The sequence below is a fragment of the Aphelocoma coerulescens genome, chromosome 2 (assembly GCF_041296385.1).
Source record: "Aphelocoma coerulescens isolate FSJ_1873_10779 chromosome 2, UR_Acoe_1.0, whole genome shotgun sequence".
NCBI lineage: Eukaryota > Metazoa > Chordata > Aves > Passeriformes > Corvidae > Aphelocoma > Aphelocoma coerulescens.
The window spans coordinates 29,275,637-29,299,222 of NC_091015.1; the positions used below are offsets into that span (position 1 = coordinate 29,275,637).

The following is a 23,586-nucleotide window of genomic DNA, read 5'->3' on the forward strand; positions in this document are numbered from 1 at the left end:
CCACTCTGACCCCAGCCTGTAGCACTGAAGGGGGTTGTTGTGGCCAAAGTGCAGGACTCAGAACTTGGACTTGTTAAACTTCATCTTGCGGGACTCAGCCCATCTATCCAGCCTGTCCAGGTCCCTTTGCAGAGCCCTCCTACCATCCAACAGATCAACACATGCTCCCAGCTTTCCTTCTGAGCTGTGTTCCCCCTGCACAGTTCTCATCCCTTTGGTGCTCCCACATCCCCACAGAGTCGTCTCCTGCATTTACAAAGACAGTGGGTAGTGCTTTTTGTGAACAAGAGGCAGACCCATAAAGAGAAGCCATCACAAGTAATTCACTTCCAACGCACTTCCTCTTGCTCTGGCAAATCCTTGGGAGAATATCTCACGCCCGTGCCCTGGACAAACACCTGCAGTACAAGAGACATTGTACAATGTGACGTGAGTTATGAAAACGCACTGCACCTCGTCTCTGGCACCTCTGCCACCGCTTTGCTCTCACAAGGATCTCCTTTCTCCCAAAGCACAATAGGGTGAGGAACTTCCACCAGACTACCAAAAAGGGCACAGAAAATAGCAATGGTGCCTCACAAGGTACTACGAAGCTGAGGACAGAAGGAGAGGGCACTCATAGCTGTGAACAGCCCGGCGAACTAGCAATAGGACAAGGGGACATGGGCTTAAGCTGCACCGGGTGGGGGGAATGGGAGTAGGTTGGATATTAGGACGAATTTCTTCACGGAAAGGGTGATTAGACATTGGAATAGACTGCCCTGGGAGGTGGTGGTCACTGTCCCTGGAGGTGTTTAAGGAAAGTCTGGACGTGGCCCTTGGTGCAGTGGTCTAGTTGACATGGTGGTTCAGTCACAGGTTGGACTCGATGATCTCAAAGGTCTTTTCCAACCTACATGACTCTGTTACTTGGATTCTGAACCACGGCTGAAACCCCGGATGGAATCCTGCTCTGTCCCCTTTAGTCCCTCTGCCGCAAAGCGGGGTTGCGCGACCTTCCTATTCCCCTCTCTCCTATCCTTGATTCCACTCCCGGATACGGGATCGCGCCGCATCCCTTCGGACGGCAGCTTTCGTGCCACTGCCGAGCCTTGGGCCAGCTGGGGGCTGGCACGGCCCGGGCAGGCAGGACAACAGCGTGGAGCCGGCTCCGCCCCCGCCGCCGGCCGGGTGGGCTGGGCCCGGCTCCGCGCCGCGGCTGCGCACACGCCCGATCCGTGTTCAGCGCCGGCTGCTGCGTCGCTCTCGGAGCCTGCGGTTCTGCCCCTGTGCCGTGCCCGGCCCGGCCCGGCCCGCCGAGCCCGCGCCGCAGGTGGGGACGGAAGCGCGCTGCCGCGGCGGGCGGGGGCTGTGGGCGCTGGCGGAGCTGCGCGCCGGGCGGGGGTCGCCGCGGCCGCCCCTGGGCCTCGGCCTGAGCAGGCCCGCGGCGGGGCGGGGGGGCCTTGCCTTGCCTTGCCTTGCCTTGCCTTGCCTTGCCTTGCCTTGCCTTGCCTTGCCTTGCCTTGCCTTGCCTTGCCTTGCTTTGCCCTGCCCTGCCCTGCCCGGGCACGGCTCCCGCGCCGAGTCCACCTCAGGCCGAGCGGGGGCCGGGGGCCACCCGGGCAGCCCAGCAGCAGCCGAGCTCACCGGGCCTTGGTCCAAGCCTGCCGGCTGTAAACTTCGCCATGTTTGTGAGAGCAGCTGGCACTGATGGACGAGAAAATCCCTAAATCCCAGGATTTTTGACTCCTTTATTTTAGCAGCGCCCGCTTTACCGCTCAGGCAGTGTCCGAGACGTGGGTCTGTAAAGGGGTCGTGAAAGGCAGCACTGGTCGTGCCCACCCGAGCTGGACAAGCCTGTGGCTGCTCAGTCACTGCCTTACCCTGCCGCCTCCTCTGCTTTGGAGATTGTGATGTTCGCGGTTAAGGCATAGCTGATGGGGCAGACGGTGGTTGCGATTCGGAATCTTTAGCTATATTGAAAAAGAAGTAGGTAATCTCAAGTAATCTCAAGTTTATATGTTTGCATATAAAGGGCAAGAACACCAGCCTAACTTCCTGGAGAAGTATAACAATTTAGTTTGACTCTATGAAGTTTCACTGAGTCTATAAACAGAAAGTTTTTTCCCCTAGTCTTGCATGTAGCTCAGGATGTGGTGGTTCAGTGTGTCTTGTGACACTGTTTGGGTTTTGTCTGTGTACCATTGTGCTGCAGTGTGTAGCAAGCTGAAGGGCGCGGTTTTAAACAGATGCCACTGTCACATTTTTAATTTACCAAACTCGTTTTAACAGACTCTGAATTCACAGAAACTCCAGATAAGTCCAAGGGGAATGGAGTGTAACATCAGTTATAAGGGAGACTAGATGAAAGCACAGCTGTTCAGCAAGTAGGATTTCTGACTTTGGTGACCGTATAGAAACTGTGACATATGGAGCCGTCATAGTCTCAGAGTTACTGCTGTTCGGCCTATAAGTGCTGGATAAAAGCACAATGTGTTCTTGATTTGTGGTCAGCTGTAGTAAGGTTTGGGCATGGCTGGGGGGAATGTTGGTGGATCAAATTTTGCTTGAAGGTGGTTCTCTGTTTTCTTCTTTATGAACTGAGACGTTTCTCTCAGGTCTCTGGCACCATTACATTCTAATTATTGAAGCTCAGGTACAGCTGGCATTCAAGGATGCACCTGCATTAGTACTTTAATTCAAGTAAAGGATGTGCTCTTGGAAGGACTTCCCAGTCATCCTTGCCTGCTGCACTTTGGTTCATGTCACAGTGTGATGAGGGAGTTGTGTGAACTTTTTCTTTTGGAAAAAGTTAAAACTGGAATGTGCACTTCAGTTGTCAGTGGGTGCTATAAGTCTACATAAGAGCTATTATGGAATAAACATGCAAAAACACGTACAGTGTGGGGTTTGGGTCCTCAGTAACTGTTTCTTTTTCAGAGTTGCTGCCTGGTCTGTATGCAGTTGTTAATGTAGATGTAGGCTGAGCCTACTGTCAGTAGAGCAGCTAAGTTGGGTGTAGTGGTAGGAGAACAGCATGATCCCTAAGCTTCCAGATCTATAATTGTGACAGCTATTGCCTAAGCTGCAATACTCAAGTTCCATAGCTTGAAGGCTGTAGGTCAGCTGCAAGGAGAAAAGTAAACAAAAACTCCATGTGAAATAATTGTCGACATTGTCAGCAGCTTTTTCAGGATTTTTACTTTTCAATAGCTCAGTAGTTTTAATTTTCAGTTTAACAGTTTCCATTATTGAATAGCTCCCAAACTTAGAATGTTTAAAAAGTGCTGTAGCAGCAGAAGGGTAAATAGTTTTCCTGCTTGTAAGGGTTTAATGACATAAATGAAAAAAAAAATCCTGCATATTTTCTGGAGCAGTAACTGGGACTAGTTGGCATTTGTTGACTTACTTTCCTTCTCTCACATTCACCTAGCCTTTCTAGTAAGATAATGAGTTAATGTTGTGTTTGCGTTGCCATCACCGTATTTGAGATATTTCTTTTCTGTCTTGAGTAGTTGGTTTAAAATATTCTGACTCATTTTCCTCTTTTAATCTTCCTCTTAGTGAACCAGCATGATAATTGCTAGCTACCACTTTAAAAATGACTCTTAATGGAAACAAAGCCCCAATGGAGTTTATCATATTCTTTTTAAATCATGCAGTTCCTCAAAACACTGATGAATTGAGTGACTGCTGTCTCTGTGTGTTAAGTAACTAAAATGGATTATGTGGATAAGATGGACAACTAATTGGCATTGCTGTAGAGGTTTATTTTTTTAACTTGGAGTTTGTTTTCCACATGTTGCAAACTGGGGAGATTTCTGCTTGTAGTACTTTTTACAGACTTTAGTTTCAAGCGTTCTGTGTTTCAAGGTATTTTTAGTGTTGTGGCTGAAAAGCTTCAATAATGAGAAAAAATTAAAATACGCATAGGTAACTAAAATGCTTTTGTGAGTAATCCTTTTTTTTTTAAACAAGTCTTTATAAATGCTATATATTGGCAGCTACTATGTTTAAGTAATTCCCATTTTTTACTTCCGTGTGAATTCGTCCTCTTTTGAATTAAAGGGAATCATCAGTTTAAACACCTGGCGATCTATATTTCTAGCTTGGAAACTAATAACCAATCCTATGTTCTCAAAACAAGTCTGAGCTAAACAATTTACTAAAATTGGGTCTGTCATCTGTGTAGAATTTACTCCAAATTGCAAAATTGCTTTCTATGGCCCAGTCTTGATTTTTTTTAAATACAAAGATTAGTGTGTTGTGTTAAAGCCTGTACAGTAACAATCCTTTGAAAAGCTGTTGCAACTTTTGCCAGCAGTTGTACTGTTCTAATTTTAAAGCCTCTCATTGATCCCCTTTCAACCTGTGCATATTGGAGAATTTGAACAAAGCTCCCAGTTAATTCAGGTTCTTTGCATTTTGGGATTGACTCCAGCTTGACAGAGCCTTAGTGCTTTGCAGGTCTTAAGGGATCTGAACAAAGGAGAACTGAGTCTTGTCAGGCTATGGCCATAGACTAACAGTTACCTGTTGCAGAGGAATAAATGCAAGTCATGTTTGACCCATTGTCCCTGAAAACTTCCTTCTGACCTTGTTTTTAGACATGGGAAAATCACTTTCTCACCTGCCAATGCATACCTGCAAGGAAGATGGCTATGATGGAAGCTCAGTGTCTGATAACGTGAGGAACGGTTTAGTTCACTCAGAAGTGCACAATGAAGACAGCAGATGTGGAGATGTATCCCAGTTTCCTTATGTGGAATTTACAGGAAGAGACAGTGTGACCTGCCCAACCTGCCAGGGAACAGGAAGAATTCCACGAGGTAAATTTTCTTTTTTATTCCTTTTGTTTCATTTTTTAACCAATTAATTTACATCGTGACCACGTGAAGTTGTAATAATTCATGACAAACAGCTTTTCAAGTCAAGATGAAGTTTTTTCATCTCTTTGACCTTTTTTTTGTTAGCACTAAGCATTTTGTTACTCTAGATAAGTGTAACGAATTGGGTTGGCTGTTACACCTTGGCTGTTACAGGTTGGATCTCCTCTTGTCTGTGTAAAGCAACTGTTTCTTGCTTCTCAGCTTTGAATCCACACATAACCATAGCTCTTGCAAGTTGAATGAGAAAACCTTTTGTTTCATGACGTTTTATTGCATTTTTTAAAAGTTACCTGTTTTAAGCTATTTTAATCAGTATATTACTGCAAAAATGGCTGCAAATACAGAGACAGAAAAGTAGACCTGGCTTGCGACACTTGTTCCCTGGTCATTTATAGTGAACTTTCTTGCCCTTTCTGCTGTCAATGCCCCTTGTCTTCCTTTATCCTCCCTTTGTCCCACTGGTGCTTGCTAGGTGGATAATTCCAGCTTGGGGTTGAAAATACATAGGTTCTTTGGCTGCCTTGGGAAGGAGTAGGCTGCACAGCATTAGTCTTCATACCTAGCGGTTTTGTTTGCTTTGCCCTCATCCTTTGCTTTACCTTTTGGTAAAACATGCTGCTTTGTTACACTTCTGTCCTAAATGATAGGCTATCTGAATATTTATGAAGAGACCTGTGAAAGGAGACTGCAGGATATCTGAAACTGGGCAGAAGAAGAGAGTGACAAATGCAGTGGGCCAAGCCACAGCCTTTTGCTTCAGCTGTGAGATTTTCCCTTTGACCGGGGAAGGACTGATGAGATGATTTCATGTTCAGGTCCGCTTTTGCCAGACCTCTTATCCAAAATAGATTATTGGGTGTGAAAGCTCTCGGAACTGATTTTGACCAGCAGCTCAGGAAACTTGAGTGATCTCTGTGCCGTATTGTCTTTCTGCATGTGCTTCAGTGAGATTAGGTTATGATACAGTTCACAAACCCTTGTGTCTCATCTTTGTAGAAAGATCAGGGAGCACAGAATATTTCAGTGGTTGCAAATACCACAGGAGATTCGTGGTTTGGCTGTTAAACTTTCTGCTACAATGTATTCTTGGATAGCTCTAAATTCAGCAAATTTGGCATCTGGAAAAGCAATGAAACTAAAAATTACCTTAGCCAAAAAGGGTAAAGAAGTTTCTTCTGTTAACTTGGAACACTTGTTAATATCAATAGCATGTTTTACTCAAATGGAGATATAGCAGGATTTCTATGTTCAAAAGCTTCTTTTTTTCACTGTAGAATCCTTAAATGTAATACTTAAATAAATGTAAGTTAATTATTTTATTAACTAAAATAGTTTGCAGTAACTATTAAAACATGCACATTGTCAATACATTCTAATGAAATGATATGGTTAAAGTTAGAACTTTAAATGAGTTATTAGAACTCAGAGGATTGTCTTTCTAATTATTCCTTAGTATTTTAGAGAAGAAAAAAGTCACATTTGGAGGTCATTTGAGGGGAGAGGGGAAAAATCAAGAATGACTGCATGACTAGTAAGACTATAATTAATATGTGATATGATGGCTAAACTATAATAAATCCCTGAAATTATGTTTAGTTACTTGGACAGCTTTAGTTTTTTAGCATGATGTAGTATGAAAGCAGGACTATGCTTTTTTCTTCAAAGGTTGAAGGTGCTTCATTGAAGTAGAGATGAAAATGTGTTTTAAATTGGTAGAGGCTTTTTAGAAGGTTAATGTTTTACATGCTACTATATGCTTGGTTAGCATGTTTTGCTTAGCTTAGTGATTCAGCATGGAATCATTGCCAAGTGCTTGATTAGCTAAGTGATGATTTGATCAAATTCTGCATTTGGCTTAAAAATTGCAGATCTGACTTGGCCTTGAGGCCTTTGTTCTCATACAGTTTTACAACCAATAGCAAAAGCTCTACAGGCAGATGTAGTACATGTATTTTCAACAACTCATCTGTGCATGTGTTCTTTATTTCTGCTGTTAAGATATCTGCCTTTAAAAATACTGCCTAGTGATGTAACTTGTATGGGGAAATTCCAGTAGATACTAATTTTGACTTCCAGGGTGCTGCAGCTCAGCAGCACTGTGATAAATATGTTTTTATATACTTCTGATTTCCAGACTGCAGTGTATAACTTGTGTTGCCAATACCACCTATATTGATACATAGTAGCTTTGGTTGTTTCAATTTGGGCTTGTTGTTTGTCGGGGTTTTTTTAACCAGACTGACGTCTGCTTTTCAGGAGAGTACATGCGGAATGCCTTCTGGATCAGTTCTTACTGCCCAAGCTTCTGAATGTTTTGTCCCATGAGTTCTTGTGGTCTGGCATAGAGAGCTTAGAGCTGTTCTATGTCTCTTTTTCTCCAGGAAGAGGTGCCAGAGGCAATGCTGCCTTCAGTCGTGTGCAGCACAGAGGCAGAATTTATTGCTGTTTTGGTCTTTGCGGACTTGGTGTTTTCTCATCTGGATGTTGCGTAAGCTGTGCTCTATTTCAGAAGGTGACATCAGCTACAGTAGCATTCAGCCTGGGTCCTTATCTGGAATTTAAATGTTTATCTTTAGTGTTTATTCTTTGGTGCCACTAAGTTATAACAGGTACTCTTTGTGTAAAAGAGCTTCAACAACACTTATTCTTTGTTTAAATTCTGAAAGGATGTTTTTGTTTCCAGGGCAGGAAAATCAGCTGGTAGCACTAATTCCATACAGTGATCAGAGACTGAGGCCAAGAAGAACGTAAGTCAATAGCTATTTGTGATACCTGAATCTACAGTTAATTATTCTCTTCAAGTCAAAATTCAGCAATTCAAAGGAGATAGCAATAAGATGATCACTGGAATGCTTTCAGTACTGGAAAAACAGGGCGTGTGGGTAATACCAGCCTTAACCTCTAACTCTTGGAGAGTTACTTATTAACAGGTGTGCATACTTCCATCACAGTACATCTTAGCTAAGTACAAAGCTAAGTAATACTGTATGACCTATTCATGTACATGTTTACAGTAATGATGTATTTCTCAATCTCTGTAGCATCCTAATTGATCTAAGCAGATATATCTTCACTGTTTAAGTTAATCGGTAATGTCTTTGAGCCACTACAAAAAGCAAGTCACCTGAAATTGGTTTGTAAACATTCTGATATTTGCAGCTAGAAAAATCAATAATTTCTGATGCAGCATATTTAATTTTTTTTCTAGGATCTACTTGGGGGTTTCACTACAATGCTCAGGGCTTCTTGTTCTGACTTGTTTTGGTTTTTACTTTGTTTTTTTCTTAATGTTTTGATGTTTTTGTAATAAACAGAAATGAGTGCCAGGAAAAAGAAATACAATAGCTTCACGTAATACTATTCTGGATAATATATCTGATGTAATGGTCGTACAAATTTGAAACATATTACTGTAGTGTTCTAATTTTGACTAAACTGGAGCTGAAGTAGATCCTTTTATTTTTGGAGGTTTTTTTTATTATCTCTCACACCCCTACCCCCGCCCCACCCTCCTGTGCACACACACAGCCACACCCGCACAAACACACCCTTTTGTGTTAGCTTAATTGTGAATTTCCTGCTCTTTAGCTAAGTCCTGACACTTTCCCTGGAAGTCGGGATTTTCTGTCATGAGAGCTTTATTTTGTGTTCTGGGTGTGTTTTGTGAGACTTCCACAAAATGGCAGAAGTTGTGCTATAAATAAACGTTAAGAGGAAGTGAGTTTGTTTCAAAGCACATAAGTATTTACCTCTTCCATTTTCCTCTGCAAGTTACAAATGTTGAGATAACCACATGATTTGAAATATGATTTCTGATGTATATACAAGAGTAACAGCTGTTTAAGACATAGCTGTGAAGTGCAGCATAGTTTTTTTCCCGTTTTAGAAGCTAATGGAAGCTAGAAATAGACTGAATAAGTTGTATTGACTAGTTCTGCTCCTTATCACTTAAAAGAAAATAGTATGTCACTGTTGTTTAATGTGCTTTTGACTCTGAAATGTGCTCTTTTTTTTCCTCCAGAAAGCTCTATGTGACTGCTTCTGTAACTGTGTGTTTACTACTTTCGGGGCTGGCTGTATTTTTCTTGTTTCCTCGCTCGATTGACGTTGAGTACATTGGTGTGAAGTCAGTATATGTCACTTATGAACAGGATAGACGGATAATCTACCTAAATATTACAGTAAGTCTGACTGGGTGTTTGCAATGCATAAATGCAACAGGAGATACTGCTTTGAGAGTTTAATGTACATACAAACTGTGGAATGGCTGAAAAGCTTAGTTGATACCTTAAATAGAATTGGTGACCAGTTTGAAAAATGTAACTGGACCTGCTGTGTCTGGTTCTTGTAGCTATAGCTAATAGAGGTGTAATTGCAGGCTGACACTGGGCCTTCTGTTTTCAAGGGAACAGTAACTTTGGACTTCTTAGTGTTACTTTTGAAATGTGTCTGAAATGTAGTATGTGTATATAGGAATGCTGTTTGCTGCTGCCCTGGTATTATGCATGTGTCAAAACTGGGGTTGAGGAAAAATACTTCTTATCCACCTTAAAACTTAAAGGAGCTGTTCCCACATAGTTCTTGATTTCTTCGTAATGATCTTGATATGGGATTGCCTAAAGACTTTTGGTACAGTTCTTCATTTTAAATAAAGCAAAGCTGCCATGGGTGAAAGAGGTCCTTTGATAGCTCAGTTTTCTAGAAGGAATAACTGAGGATTGGAAGAAATGCAGTATTTGCAGTGGAGGGTTGTTACCAGGAAAGTTGTGCAGAAGTTTGTGTTACTCAATATATTCACTAAACAAACTTAGAAAGTGATGGTCCATGACCCCACTCCTCTCTGCAATCCTACCAGACAGGAAAATTTACTTGCATAACTTCAGGTATTACTATCTCATGCACAGGTTTCAAAATGCTTGCTCATCAAGATACACAGAATGGATAGCTGTTACTGTTTTGTGTTTGTTTTTTCAGAACACACTGAATATAACGAATAACAACTATTACTCTGTTGAGGTGGCAAACATCACAGCCCAAGTTCAGTTTTCAAAAACAGTTATTGGCAAGGCACGGTTAAACAACATCACCAACATTGGTCCGCTGGATATGAAACAGGTAAGTAGCTTAGACTTTCAGAGTTAAACATGTGTTAATCTTCATATGTAAATCTACTTATTTGTGTTTTCCTTGCTTTTTTATTGTGGTTTGTTTTTTTTTTAGATTGATTATATGGTGCCTACAGTCATACAAGATGAAATGAGCTACATGTAGTAAGTGTACTCACCTGTAAATATCACATGGATCTTATTAAAAGTTGTGATGGCATTAAAACCAACTTTTTTGAAAGTTAGCAGAAATCTCTTTGAAAAGACATTGGGGCATTTTCTTCGAGTTTAATAGTACTGAAAGATGGTAAGCCACAATTGTTTGGTTAGTTTTATATAGTGGCTTGCTGTACCTGGCTATAAACCCTTTAAATGGAATCTCTATTCCAGTATTTTAGGCCTTGGCACTATTTAGGACTGCTGCTTTAGGGGGTGAAAGTGCAGGTGTGTTCCCCTAACAAGTTCTCTAGTAACTTTTGCACAAGTTTCTCTGCAGTAGAAGGAAATTTGTATTTAGTGGTATGCAAATTAGAGACTTTTCTTCACACTTTGTGTATACGATGGTAAGCAGTGTTTACAGACTGCCCTTTGAGTGGTTTTATTCATAGCTTCTGAAAGTTCATTTGTCCAACAGACTGTTAGCTCATTATATCTTGGTCAAAAACCCCAATTTTAGTTCTCTTAACACTGAAATGCAGACTGAACAGAAAGAGTTAACTATTGAGACTTCAGGTCTGTGTGCAGTTCTCATGGATGCCAGCCCCTTTGGAGTGGGAGAAATTATTGAAACCTTATTGCTTTGAAGTGTTGAAATAAAATGAAATAGGTATGAAATGGAAAGAGAGGCACAAACTTAAAATCAACAGAAAATGCTGAATCTCTGTCACCTTTTAAAAGTATGTAAGTTAGCTTTATGTAAACACTGAATCTTGTGAATCTCTTTGGATGCATGAGGAATAAATAAATTTCATAAATAGCCTTCATAGAACTCATGATAATACTGTATTTTCTTACAATATGGATGAGCTGTGTTCACTCACTGTTTATATCTTATTTTTGTTGGTGCAGGGAGGGGGTATGAAAATATTGTAGGTAGCTGCCAAGCAATCTTATTGCACTGATCACATGCTGTTCATTCTAGAGCTGATAAATTTGTGACCAAGATCATTGATTTAGGAAGCAGGGTTTAAAAATATGCACTTACATGGTGCTCTTTATGGTATTTAGGTGTATGTCAGAAAATATAAGTCTGAAAAGGTTATCTATCTTGTAAGAGAACAATAACCTTGACTTCTGAATCTCTGTATGTTAGTTAAAGGTTACTTTGCATAATACAGAAGTGGATGAGTGCAAAACAAAAGGTGACAAAGTGATACTGGCAGGCTTTAAATGTAGGGGCTCAGGTTAACCTTGGTTAGCTTCTGGAAGACGGAATGATCGCTTTCTCAGGACACTTCTGTTGGCAAGCATTACATGAAAGCAAGCCCATGTGAAGACAGAACCTGTGAAAGCAAGACTATGTATATAAAAGTAGGTCCAGCATTCAGTCACTGGCAAATGATTGTTGCCATTGCTAGCAGCTCTGTGGACAGAGCAGCAGAATTTCTATTTGAAGCCACAAGACTTGCTTTTTAGATAATTACCTTGGAAAAGTTTGATGTAAATCTAACAATTGTTCTTTTTTGCAGTGACTTCTGTACTTTACCATCTATCAAAGTACACAACATAGTAGTGATGATGCAGTAAGTATGGTAGTCTTCCTGTGTGTGGGAAACAACTTAAGAAGCCATATAATTCTCATTGAAATAATACTCAAATACTTAAACCTGTAGTCTTTGCATCACAGATAAAATGAAGTCAACTTGCTTTCTAGTGTAGTAGCTTTATAGTTATAGAAAGTGAACTGTGTCTTTTGACCGGTTCTGGTGGTGTAAAGACAGATTAAACAGAATCATTGTTACTGTATCTGCTCTGCAGTTGGGTGGGCTATAGCCATGGAGCTACTGATGTCTCAAAAACTTTAAAATGACTTTGTGTGTTGGCCACTGTTCAAAACTTGCTGAGATCTTTGATCTTGAAGGAATTACCGGCTTTAGTACTCAGTCAGAGACTGCTTTTTATGACAGCGCATAAATTTCAGCATGGTGGGGTCTTTTGTTGGTGAGGGATCAGGGGGAGTCTTTAGACTAGATATAGCATGGCTTGTAGCTTGTTTAGTCATTTGCTTTCTTGACACAAACAAGAATATTATTTGTATTGGTAGATATTACAAGTAAAACTCAGCTTTAGCATCTTTAGAAAAAGGAACCAGATGTCTTTTATGGAGAAAATCTATAGTGGTAAATCAGTAATGTTCTTAAATTTATTTAAAACATATTTTGTTCCAAAACCTTTTCCTTAATAACCCTAGTAATATAAATCCAGTGTTTTTTAGAATAGGAAACTCAAAATCTCTTCTCTTCTGTCTTTTTAAGAGTGACAGTGACAACCTCGTACTTAGGCCACCCTGAGCAAATATCCCAGGAGAGATACCAGTATGTGGACTGTGGAGGAAACACGACCTACCAACTGGGCCAGTCAGAATATTTAAATGTCCTTCAGCCTCCACAGTAAAAGCACCTGTTGTTTGATGTGGAATGACTGCTGTTGGTGCTTGCAGAGATCCTTTGGATAGAACTGGTACTACATGGAGTGGAGAGTACATGTAATGTACAGCATAGCAAACATGGAGATCTGTTCACTTTAGATGCAAGGAGGGAAAGGTGCAAATTGTAAATAGGTGCACTTGTTAAATGTTGTGTTTTCCCCTTCTGTTTGCTTTCTGTTACTGTGAGCACTTCTGTCAAGTTGTGTGGTGGGAGGGAGAGGGGGAATATCAGATTCTTGAACAGAACTGGGACTTTTCCTTACAGTGTGGTACATCAACTTAGAGTAACTGTGTGTATGTCTATGTTTAGGTGAAATGTGTCACTAATGAGAATTTAAAAAAAAAAAATACTCATAAATTTTAAGTTTATCCTTCAGTTCTTGATATTTGACTGTTGAAAATGCAGTATTACTACTTAAATAACAAGATTACTTTGAGGTGTCTATTAGTGAAACTTCTATTAGTAACCCGGTGGCAATTGTTCTTTATTTTGGGATTCTACACTTTATTTGCTATCCATGATTAGAGGTGACATGCAGTCTATGAAAGCCAGGAAAGCTCTCTTGGATGACACAATAGTTGAATTTGCGGTTTCTAGAATCTGGTCTCTTTTCATTCATATTCCCTCTTGCTACCTCTGGGATGTTATAAGGAGAATATATATTGTTAGATTTAAAGCTGGATTTAAAACTAAACAAAAAAACAACCCCCACAACAATTACTGACAAAGGAAAAAAACCAAGAGTCTAGAAAATGAACAAGACTTTACCAGTCGGTTTTTTAGTAAACTTTTTAGAACAGGTATTAAAATCAAGATTGTGTAGTTGGAACTAGGTGGGAAACTTTGAGCATGGGTTTGGAGAGCTTGGTGTAAATTTTTGTGATTTTTACTGTTTTAATATATTATGCATTTAAGCGACTTTTAAGTGTTAATATGTTGGGTTGTGTTTATTTCTTGGGCAGGCTCATTAAGCAAATGCAGTAGTTATCTGTACTTCTAGAACACTCAAAGGTCACATCAAAGTTACGTAAGGGAAGATGAAGCAATTCTTTCTGTTGGAGTACGTGCTGATGTAATTATGAGATTACTGACTGATAGCATTAAATAGTTCCTGTAGCACAGTTTGCACATGCGAATTTCTGGGGTAACTGTGAATCATGATGAGTATAAACTTTGGGTCCAAAGTTGTCTGACTCCTCAAGGCTGACTGTTCTAAGGGTTAACTTTTTAATTGGCTAGATCAGGATTGTTTTGTTTCTGAATTAGGTAAGATGCAGCTGTAAGAACATACTATTGAGACTGTTGCATTGTAATGAATGATGTATTTTTTAAAATAGATATTACTGGTTTTATGCTGCCTATCTCCTGGAAATAAGCTACACGAAATGACTTTGCAATAAACACTATGGAAAAAGGCTTCTGAGTAACTTGCCACTAACAATCTCTGATGCTCCAGTACTTCAGTGAAGATACATGTCTGCATTACTCTTTTCTTTACTAGCCTCTCTTAGATTGGACCTAAGGGGATGGGTGGGGAAAAGAATGTGGGTGATGTAAGACTGATTTAAAAGGCATTAAGTAACCATAATAAACCCCCCACCCTTCTCTATTTGAATTGCTATGAGCATTTACTCTGACAGTCTATGAAAACTTTTGGAACCTCATCTGTCAGTTTCATATAGTTGTTGATAAGACGAAGACTTCATCTTTTGCCTTTAGAGAACTTCTGTAACTGGAGTAGTCAATTCAAATGACTTATTGTAGTTATATTCTGAATATTGTTCTTGATTTTGGGCCCTTAAAAGTAAACATTCTTTATTACAGCTCGCAGTCCTGAGGGAAACTAGTTCATAGTTGACTCACCTTTCTAGAGTTTAGATAAGGTTCAGTCCTGTGGCTGCTGAAATGTGTGTGTGATCTCATCTGATAGCCTGAAAAGATACAGGTGATAACTAAAGACCAGGAGAGTGGGGAGCTGGCTAGAAGCAGAGAGGTAAACTCATGTTGCCTGTTGTAGAAAGATACGCTGATAATGGAGAGTAGGGAGAGAATTCTGGTTTAAATCATATCAGAACTGAAGTCTGCCAGCAAGTGACACAGGCTCTTTTCTTCTAGGCTTAAATATTTACACACTAGAGTGTTGTTTTTGTTTGGGGGTTGTTGTTTGTTTTTTTGAAATAGAAGAAGAAGAAAACAGCTGTAGGCAGATAGTTACATTGATTTAAAACAAATTTTTCTTCCAAGGATGAAAGGTAATCTAAAATAACTGGAATGATTGAATTATTTGGTGACAGTAGTGAATGCTGCTTTTGAACAAGCATGGCAGGGGGGAAGTTACACTTTATGCAATGTTGAGATGCAAACTAACTTCTGAAATTTTGGTGGACATGCTGAGCAAGATTAATACTTAAATCTGTGGTTCTTAACCTTGCATGAAGTGCTTGGAATTCGCTGATTTAAATTAAAGAATTGAGTGGAATTATTTTTTCCATGTACGTGTCAGAAGGGGGAAGATAAAACTCAATTTTTGTCATCTAGGATATCTATAACATCATCAAATTGTGATAGACTTACTGAATGATGAAGTGTTCTCATCTTAGGAAACAAATTGTGAGTTAAAGATCCTACTGAATTCTCAAATTAAGTCAGTAATGGGAGAATAAAAGGCTTTACGTTCCAAGTGCTCGTATGCCCTTGCACAAATGTCAGCATATTACTAACCAAATAAGGCAAGTATTTAAATTTATCTACTAATTTTAATATAATATCACGTAAGAAGGTAAACATCTGTGTGAATATTTAACTTGCTTTATGTGACTGAGCTTGGAAACATGCTAAGGGAGCAAGGGAACTCAGCATTAACTTGTATAACTTTGTAAACAAGGTATCAGTGTAGATCCAAGTGAGAGACCTTTCATTTTTCACATTCATTTTATCCTGATTTTAAAAAAGAAAAGGCAAGCCTTTCAATTCAGTTGTAAATCAGTAAGTACAATTCTCTCTAGAAAGTCAGCTTGAAAAATTACAATCTTTTTCCTGGTTTATCTTCTGTGTGTCTTCTGAAGTGATCCATAGTTCATGTGTAACTTCCCCTAGTCTTCAAATGCTATCAAATACCTTTATACTGGTATTGTAGTGTGTTTATTTCTGGTAGAATTCTTTTCACTTGAATGCTTTCTAGCAATTCCTTTACCAAAACCTGTTGCACTTTAAAATGGAACCTCTGTTATTTCTTAAAATGGTAAGAAATATAGTCCAGATGCTGCACTGTAATGGCACTATTAAAAATCAGCTTAACGTATTCTGTTTAGAATAACTGTAAAATTTCAAAATTTTAAGTAAGTATGGAACACTTAAATGCACAAGAAGGTTAACTATTTGGCCATTGGAGAACAAAATTATTGTACATTTCAAATACACTGCTTTAAAAATAAAAGAATGAATGAATAACCATCCAAGATCCAAACCATCAAAGATCTAACCATCAAATACCTGTTTGGAGAGATTTAAAGGGAGGCACTCTTACTAAAAGATGAAAGACTGACATTCTTGAATTCCTGGTGTGGGAAAAACCCTGTTAAAGCTCATTCGTAATTTCTTTACTCATCTCAATGTTTAGGGGATGGTTGCTTAATTCTTAATCTTTTGTGAAGACAAACCATAAGTATCTTTTTCCTCTGTGGTATAACTCTGAAGTTCTTAATGCACTTCTGATGTGTGCATGACCTTGATACTAACTTGTAGTTATATTTTGCAGCCTGATGCTGGCAGATTTGAGTACATGCTTTAGTTGACTTTGCTTCAAATTGTCCTTGAAGTTCTGCAAGTGAATATATTTTTTCATAGTAGTACATTGCAAACAGCCTGGGCTTTTCAGCATGTGTTATATAAAGGAACCATTTAAACACTGAACTCTTAAGTGCTTGGATTGAACCATGAGGGTCTTTAACCTAACTGAAGTGTTGTGTCCTCATGATGGAAAGGATGGTGCTTGGAGTGGTATGAGAGAAATTTCTCTATTTAGACAATATTCAAAGAGAAATAGCATTATTTTTTATTCAGCAATTAAAGTTTCCTTTTTTTATTTCCTCCTTTTTTTGAGGGGTGGTAGTTGTGGTTTTGTTTTCCTTCCCACCCCCCAAATCTATAGTGAGACATCTGTCTGTTCCCAGACAGCACCTTGTGAAATGGGTGACTTGTTTCAGAGTTGGGCAGCTGCAGGAAGCTTCACATCAGCTGAACTGGACTTGCAGAGTTAAGAGATGAGAAAGACTAGCAATGGTACCTCTAAGAACTAAATTTTGTACTTGCCGGTCTAACAAAATGCCACAACCCTTGTAATGCTTCCAGGCTTTCCACTACTCAAAGGGAAGGATAAATAATGCAAGTACAACCAACATACTTCAGCAGTGGACTGCTTGCAACCAGCAAAATATTTGTTAGTGATGGCCCTGGTCATGCCAAAAAGTCTAATTTTTTTTCTTTTGGCCTGGGGAAGGAGGAATAGATCCCAGCCAAAAGATGTTGAGAAGAATTATTTGGCTATGGCAAACACCCAGTGTTTGTTGCATTTTAGAAGTCACCTTCCTATTTTATGTTTAGCTCGGGAATTCTGATCATTACCAGAGGGGTATTTTGGGGTAGTTCTGCTACCTACAGCTTTTGCTATGTAAATCTGCTTTTCTACAGGTAGTCAGGCCTGTTGGCCAGGAACAGCAGTCTGCACGGGATCTGCACACTAAGTGTGGAGAGCCCTGCAGTTTGGTGGGAGACTGTTCAGTGGGAGTAAGGTCCTGATCCTCATACTCTTCCACCAGCCATCACAAGGGTCCTACAACTTGGATGCATATGTTTCCTGGGTACTGAAACTGCTTTTGCTTTGCATGGGCCAGGATGTTTAGTACCACACATGTAAGTGTATTATGGTGCCTGAGTATTTTGGATCTGACTGACTATGATTTAGTTCTTTTGTTTGTTTTAAGGAAGCAAATTTACTGTACAGAGTGTGCATATAATAGCTTGAGATATGTATAGAAATACTAATGAGTGATAACTATTTTTGTAACTTAAGATGTTCCTGTAACTGTGTAGCAAACAATCTATCCAGTAAAGCATGATAAACACTCGAGGAGTCAAAGAGTATTTTGGAATGACTTGTAGGACACGGGGGCTATGTTAATGTAAGCTAACTGGGGCGCAAGGAATTTTGTTATTCAGAGATTCAAAATCTGGGCTTAACTCCATTATGAATATATGTTTCTAGACAGGATTGTTTGACACAAAGAATGATATTAAATTTTCTATTTAAAAAGCTTGGATCATGTATATCTTTTTTTTAAACTGACTTAATATTTTTCTCCCCTTCTTCCCTGTCTCCTGCAAGTTTTCCCTCTATCCCACCATATCTTCCCACTAGCTTTCATGTATTTTCAAGGATATTACTTCAATTTTTGTAACTATTGGCATTCCATGATGTGAAGACTTTGCAATCTACTTTTTTTTATACTATGTTTTATTGTGTTAAGTCTGTAATAAACTTGAGTATCTGAAAGCTAAACACTCTATGTGAATGAATTAGTGTTGTCTGACTGAGCTACTGAAGTAGCTGAGTTCAAACCCGGGCTGCTGTGGTGGGTTGGCCCCTGCCACCAGGTCAGCCCCCATGCCATTGCTCATACACTCTTCCCTCCCAGTAGGATGGTGGACAGAATTGGGACAAAAGCAAGAAAACTCTTGTCAGGATGAAGACGTTTTAATACAAGAAGGAAAACTGTGTACACAAGCAAAACATAATAAGGAATTTATTTCCTAGCATCAGGCAGGTGTTTACAACAGGAAGACCTGATTAGCCTTCCTTTCTCTTTTCCTGGGCTTTTATTGCTGGGCATGATCCCGTATGGAATAGCCCTTTAGTCATCTGGGAGTATCTGTCCTGGCTGTGTCCCCTCCCAGCTTTTTGACTACTCACAGCCTAGGCCCTGCAGATCTGAGCAGACACAAAGGGGGAGGAGGCAATGTAAAAGGAAACCTCTGGTGCTGGGAGAGCACTGTACAGCCAAAACACTGGTCTGTTATCAGCACTGTTTAATCCCCAAACCCAAAGCACAGAGCTGTATGAGTGGGATGCTATGAGGAAAATTAACTCCATCCCAGACAGACCCAGTTATACCTACCTGCAAAGTTACTTTAAGGAACCATTATTGCTGAAAAACCTTAATCTTTAAAACTGGACAACAAAGAACATAGCTTTGGAATATTAAGAACATTCATAATATTCAAATGTTACAAGTAGACTTACACAGCTGTTTTGGAACAACTTAGTGGGATATTTTTAATGTTTGTCCTGGAGAAACCTATTGTATGTTCATGACTGCTACACCAGTTGTCTGGTTTGGATAATGAATATGGTCTTTGTGTGTAGTGGGGTTTTTGTTTCAGCTTGTGAATCTCTTTAGAAAGGCTGATTTTTTTTAACTAAGTTTAGGTGGGAAAATAATTACAGTCATGCTTGCTATTTTCTTTTTCATACAGTAATTTTTTCATCCCAGAGTTGTCATAACCTTTGTTACAGCTGTCCAAGCCCTGTATGGAACACTGTAAATGGGAGAACAGCAACCTTTAGGCACTAGTTTCCTTTGTTTAGATATAAGCTTGAAGAGATGGGAGGATCTGCTTCTGTCTTGTTCTACTGATCTGGAGGTGGATAGCCAAAAATGTATCTTTAGTCATGAACAGTTTTATTTGATCCAAAAACTTCAAACTACATGATTTGGATTCCTCTCCTGTGTTGTTTTTTTCCCCATTCAAAGCAGATAGGGGACTACAAAGATGAAATTCTACCAGGTAAATTTCAAACACCACTTTGCCTGTCTGGAGAGTATAAAGAACATTAAAAATGAATAAATGCACTGACAGATGGGAATAGATAATCAAATATGAATTTGGACAAATTTAAAGACCCAGAAGTTATTATGGAACACCCAAAGCAGACGATTTTGAGATCTAACTGCTGGAAGGTCTGACATCTTAAAATAGACTAGTTTCAAAGACCTAATTGACAGAAACTTCTGAAAGATTTTGAAGTTTCCCTGGCTGTCTGTACATTGCTTTCCTTTTACTTCTCAAAATTTTGTACAGATTTCAGTATAACTGTGTAACTGAGTGCATACTTGGGATGTGGCTTTGGGATATGTTCACCTGAGAGTACTGTGGGTACACTGATTATGAATGACACTAATTGCCTTCCAATGTGAAGATGATGTCTATCTAGCGACTTAAGGAATACCAAATCACATGTTTAATTTTGCTAGAAATCTCTTGATGTCAGATGAGGTAAAGATCCTGCTACATTTCTGTTGTGATTTTTTTTTTCTTTTTGTTTTCCTTCAGGAATCCTTCCTTCTTAAGCCTCAGAGCTGAGGTGTGTTTCCTGTGGATGGGTAGCAGGTGCCACACAGTTTAATGAGCTGTCATGGGCACTGTGGAGCTGACCTTGCTCCATAATGGAGCTGCTTTTTCATGAACCAGTGAATCACCTAATGCAGGAAAAGTAGAACTTGATTAAGGAGCTTTGGCATCACCGTAATGTAACATTTCACTGACTGCAGTTATGGATACCTGGAAAGTAATGATGTATGTCATACTTGAGAGGTTTTTAGGAAGTAATGCTTCTAGCAGCCCTAGCAATATAGTTGAGTTTGAAAAATGAATGTAATTTGCCTCAGTCTGTCTTTTCTCATGAGAATTATGCCACTAGACTCTTGTTCTGGTACTCATCAGAGGAGTGATATAAGGGTTACCTATATAGATGGTAATATCTAAAAAATCAGGTAAAGAGCTACTATGTTTTTCATGCGTTTTGGAGGCTTATATATTACTAATATGTATTATTTCTTAATTATGAAGTCTGTCTCAGATCATTTATGTTCGTGGAATGTTAGTTGCTGTCTTCATTGAGATCCATACCCACAATAAACTCGTGACCGAGTTTTACATTCAGTGTGTTTAAACACATTGAGACAATCAATGCAGCTATTTCACTTTCCACACCGACACTAAATTTGTGAGCTTTTCATCAAATGTGCAACAAAATGTGAAAACAAGGCTTAAAAGCCCAAAATATTGCTGCAGAATGTAGATTCTAAAACTCATACCTTCTATAACCACTTTTGCTTGCTGCCAATTCAGAGACGGGGCAGAGATGCTATTTCCACGTCCCTTTTAACATACTATGGGACCTTGTATGACTGACTGTCCCCTGAACAGTTTATGATCAGGAGAGGATCCTGGCTTATTTAACATCTTTAACATCCTCTGTGGCATTCCGGGATCCAGCTCTTCAATACTGGTAAATATTTTCAGGGGTCGGGGCTGAAGTGTTTTTGCCTTGTAGCCTTCCAGAGGGCCAGCAGTGTTCATGGAGGACGCAGGAGATTAAAGCCAGCCTTTGAGTCCTGAAAACAAATTAGGCTGTTGTGTAAATATACCCAGTGTCTTGCTCCTGCAGATGGCTACCAAGCCTGCTTTTGGTTTTCTCTCACTAAAAATGCTAAATAGTAGGACAGAAGGAAGCTAAGACTTAGAAAAAATAAAATGTGCTAATCTTATGTTGCATGCTGTCAACTACACTGTTTGATATGCTAATACTTGAAAAATCCTGTTTAAACTGAAAGCTGGGCTTCTCAAACATGGGAGGGATTCAATTTTCTTCTCAAAAGAACAGTAGAAAAGCTGAATACGGCTCAAGGTTACTTAGTAACCTTGATGAGACCAGCTAAACCCAGGGGAAGGTGTGTGTAGGGTCCTTGATTTAAAAAATCAGAAAGCCCCCTGGCTTCTAAGACACCCCCTTAAAAGCCCTAACAACCAACCAACCCCTCACCACTATTAAATAACAATTTATTTGTATATATAACTATATATATAGTTATATAGCTATATATATATAACTCTCTCTATATATAGATATATATTTTATAGTGCAGTCTGAGGCATCCTATTTTTTATTGTGGGGGGGATGTGTTGTGAGTTTTTTTAATAGAGAGAACTAATGTGCCAAGGTGATCGAGTGCTGCTGCCTTCCCTCCATTAGTGATGGCAGCATGTGCCAGTGGCAGCAGCCTCCTTAGTGAGATGGGTGCTTGAGGAACTGAAAAGTGTTCTCTGAGGAAGGAAAGAGAGTTAAAAGTGTTTTTGCTTCCCAGCCCTTCACTGCCCACCCCACCCCAGTATTTAAGTGCAGCCAGAAGCAAAAATAACCTCCCAGAAAAGAGCAGGGCTGTCCTGGTTGAACTGTTCAGATGAAATGGACATTCAATCTAATAAATCCAGTATATGACTTTCATTCTGAATGTGTGAAATGCTCCCACTTAGAGGTCTATTTCGGATTTTAAAATGTAAGAGGTCTGAATATGTGTTAAGTGAATAGTGGAGAGAATAGTGTTGATGCTGAGACATTTAATCTAGTCTAGATCATTTAATCAAGATCTAAAGATCTTGAGCAACCCTTGTTTGTGTCTGTGTAGCTGGATTTCCACAGACTTTCAAAAATGGCAGAGTGGCCTTGCAAGGACATCAGCTGCTTCTCCCAGTACCCCTCGATGCAGAATTGCGGCGGGTGAGTCCATAGCTCTGGAATGGGGGTGAGGGGCCAAGCACATGGAGAATGAAGTAGTAAATTAAAGACCCCAGGCAGAAAAAAAGGTTTTGTAGACACTTTTCTACTAGCAAGAAAAATGTTTTAGTTATACAGTTATGAATTTCAAGATTACTCTAAAAGAGAGTAATATTGTAACTCCCTGTAAATCAACACACGTTATATCCTACTGAAACCGTGACCCTTGGCTGCCTCTGAATTCAGCCGGTTTGAACTGTTCCTAAATCTAGACCTCTGCATGGTCACTATAAGTCTATGGGAGGGGATAGTACTGGCACAGCAGTTGATACCATTATACTAAAATGAACGTAGTAGATTTGGATAAATGCATGTTAGACATAGAGGTACTCTGTGAGATACTCTGTTCAGCCTCGGGACTAGGAAAACACCGTTAAGAGAAGATCGTGTTTAAAAGCTATAGCTGTGGATTCTGTCCCAGGGGGACATATGCTGTTCCTGAGACAACTCCATGACCTTACCACTCTGCATGTTTCCCTTAACGTGTCAGAGAGATGGCTTTAAATACATACTGTGTTTGAGAGTACTAATATGTAAATAATCTCTTTTTCGTTGTGCAAATGTGCTTTCTTGGTATAAATGTCTGATCCTGTTCTTCGCGAGATGTCTTCATCAGTTATTTAAAGTATATAAAATTAATATTTAACATCAAAATGTACTTTTTGCTGCTACCTAGGGAAGAAAATACAATTGTACCTGCTCAGACTTTCAGAGTTTTACCACATGACCATCGTTAGATAGTGAGTTAACAGTACATTGAGAAACCTATCCCAAATTCAGTCTCTAACATATGCCTGAGAAAATCTTATTTCTCTGTCTCATTTTTAGCACACTCGCATAGTAGACTTGAATTTTGTATCTAGTAATTTATTTAAAGTCAGTCACATCGTATTGCTTAATGGCTTGGACCCAGACTTCACAACTAAGAAATTCCTGAATTCATTCCCAGGCTCTTGAATTGTCACCTTTAAAAAGCAAACTGCCTTATTGTGAAAATGTGGATATTCTTACTTGTTCTTTACAGAGAGACTGATCAGGATGTAATATTTTCAGGATCTGATTTTAATCATTATTATTAATGCAAATCAGACTATGAAAAACAATTTTCCTATTGTATGAACAAGACCATATTTGACAGTTACATGTACCAGTGTATCTGGAGTACCATCTATTTTCTTTAGACACTTAATTTTGTAAAAAATGGATATCTGGTCCAAAAAATAGCCTGGGGTGAATGAGTTATCTCTTCGTATTTGAGGGAGGGACAATTCACTGGAAGGGTGTAAAAGTTT

General features: G+C 39.4%; 1 protein-coding gene across 1 annotated transcript; it reads left to right on the forward strand.

Annotated features, from left to right (window-relative positions):
• The first annotated feature begins 1,193 nt into the window (after positions 1-1,193).
• LOC138106388 (transmembrane protein 106B) lies at positions 1,194-18,178 on the forward strand. Its single transcript, XM_069006918.1, has 8 exons — positions 1,194-1,312; positions 4,587-4,808; positions 7,552-7,615; positions 8,890-9,049; positions 9,843-9,983; positions 10,089-10,138; positions 11,662-11,715; positions 12,448-18,178. The coding sequence occupies exons 2-8, from the start codon at positions 4,589-4,591 to the stop codon at positions 12,584-12,586; spliced, it is 828 nt and encodes a 275-aa protein (XP_068863019.1). The 5' UTR covers positions 1,194-1,312; positions 4,587-4,588; the 3' UTR covers positions 12,587-18,178.
• The last annotated feature ends 5,408 nt before the right edge of the window (positions 18,179-23,586 follow it).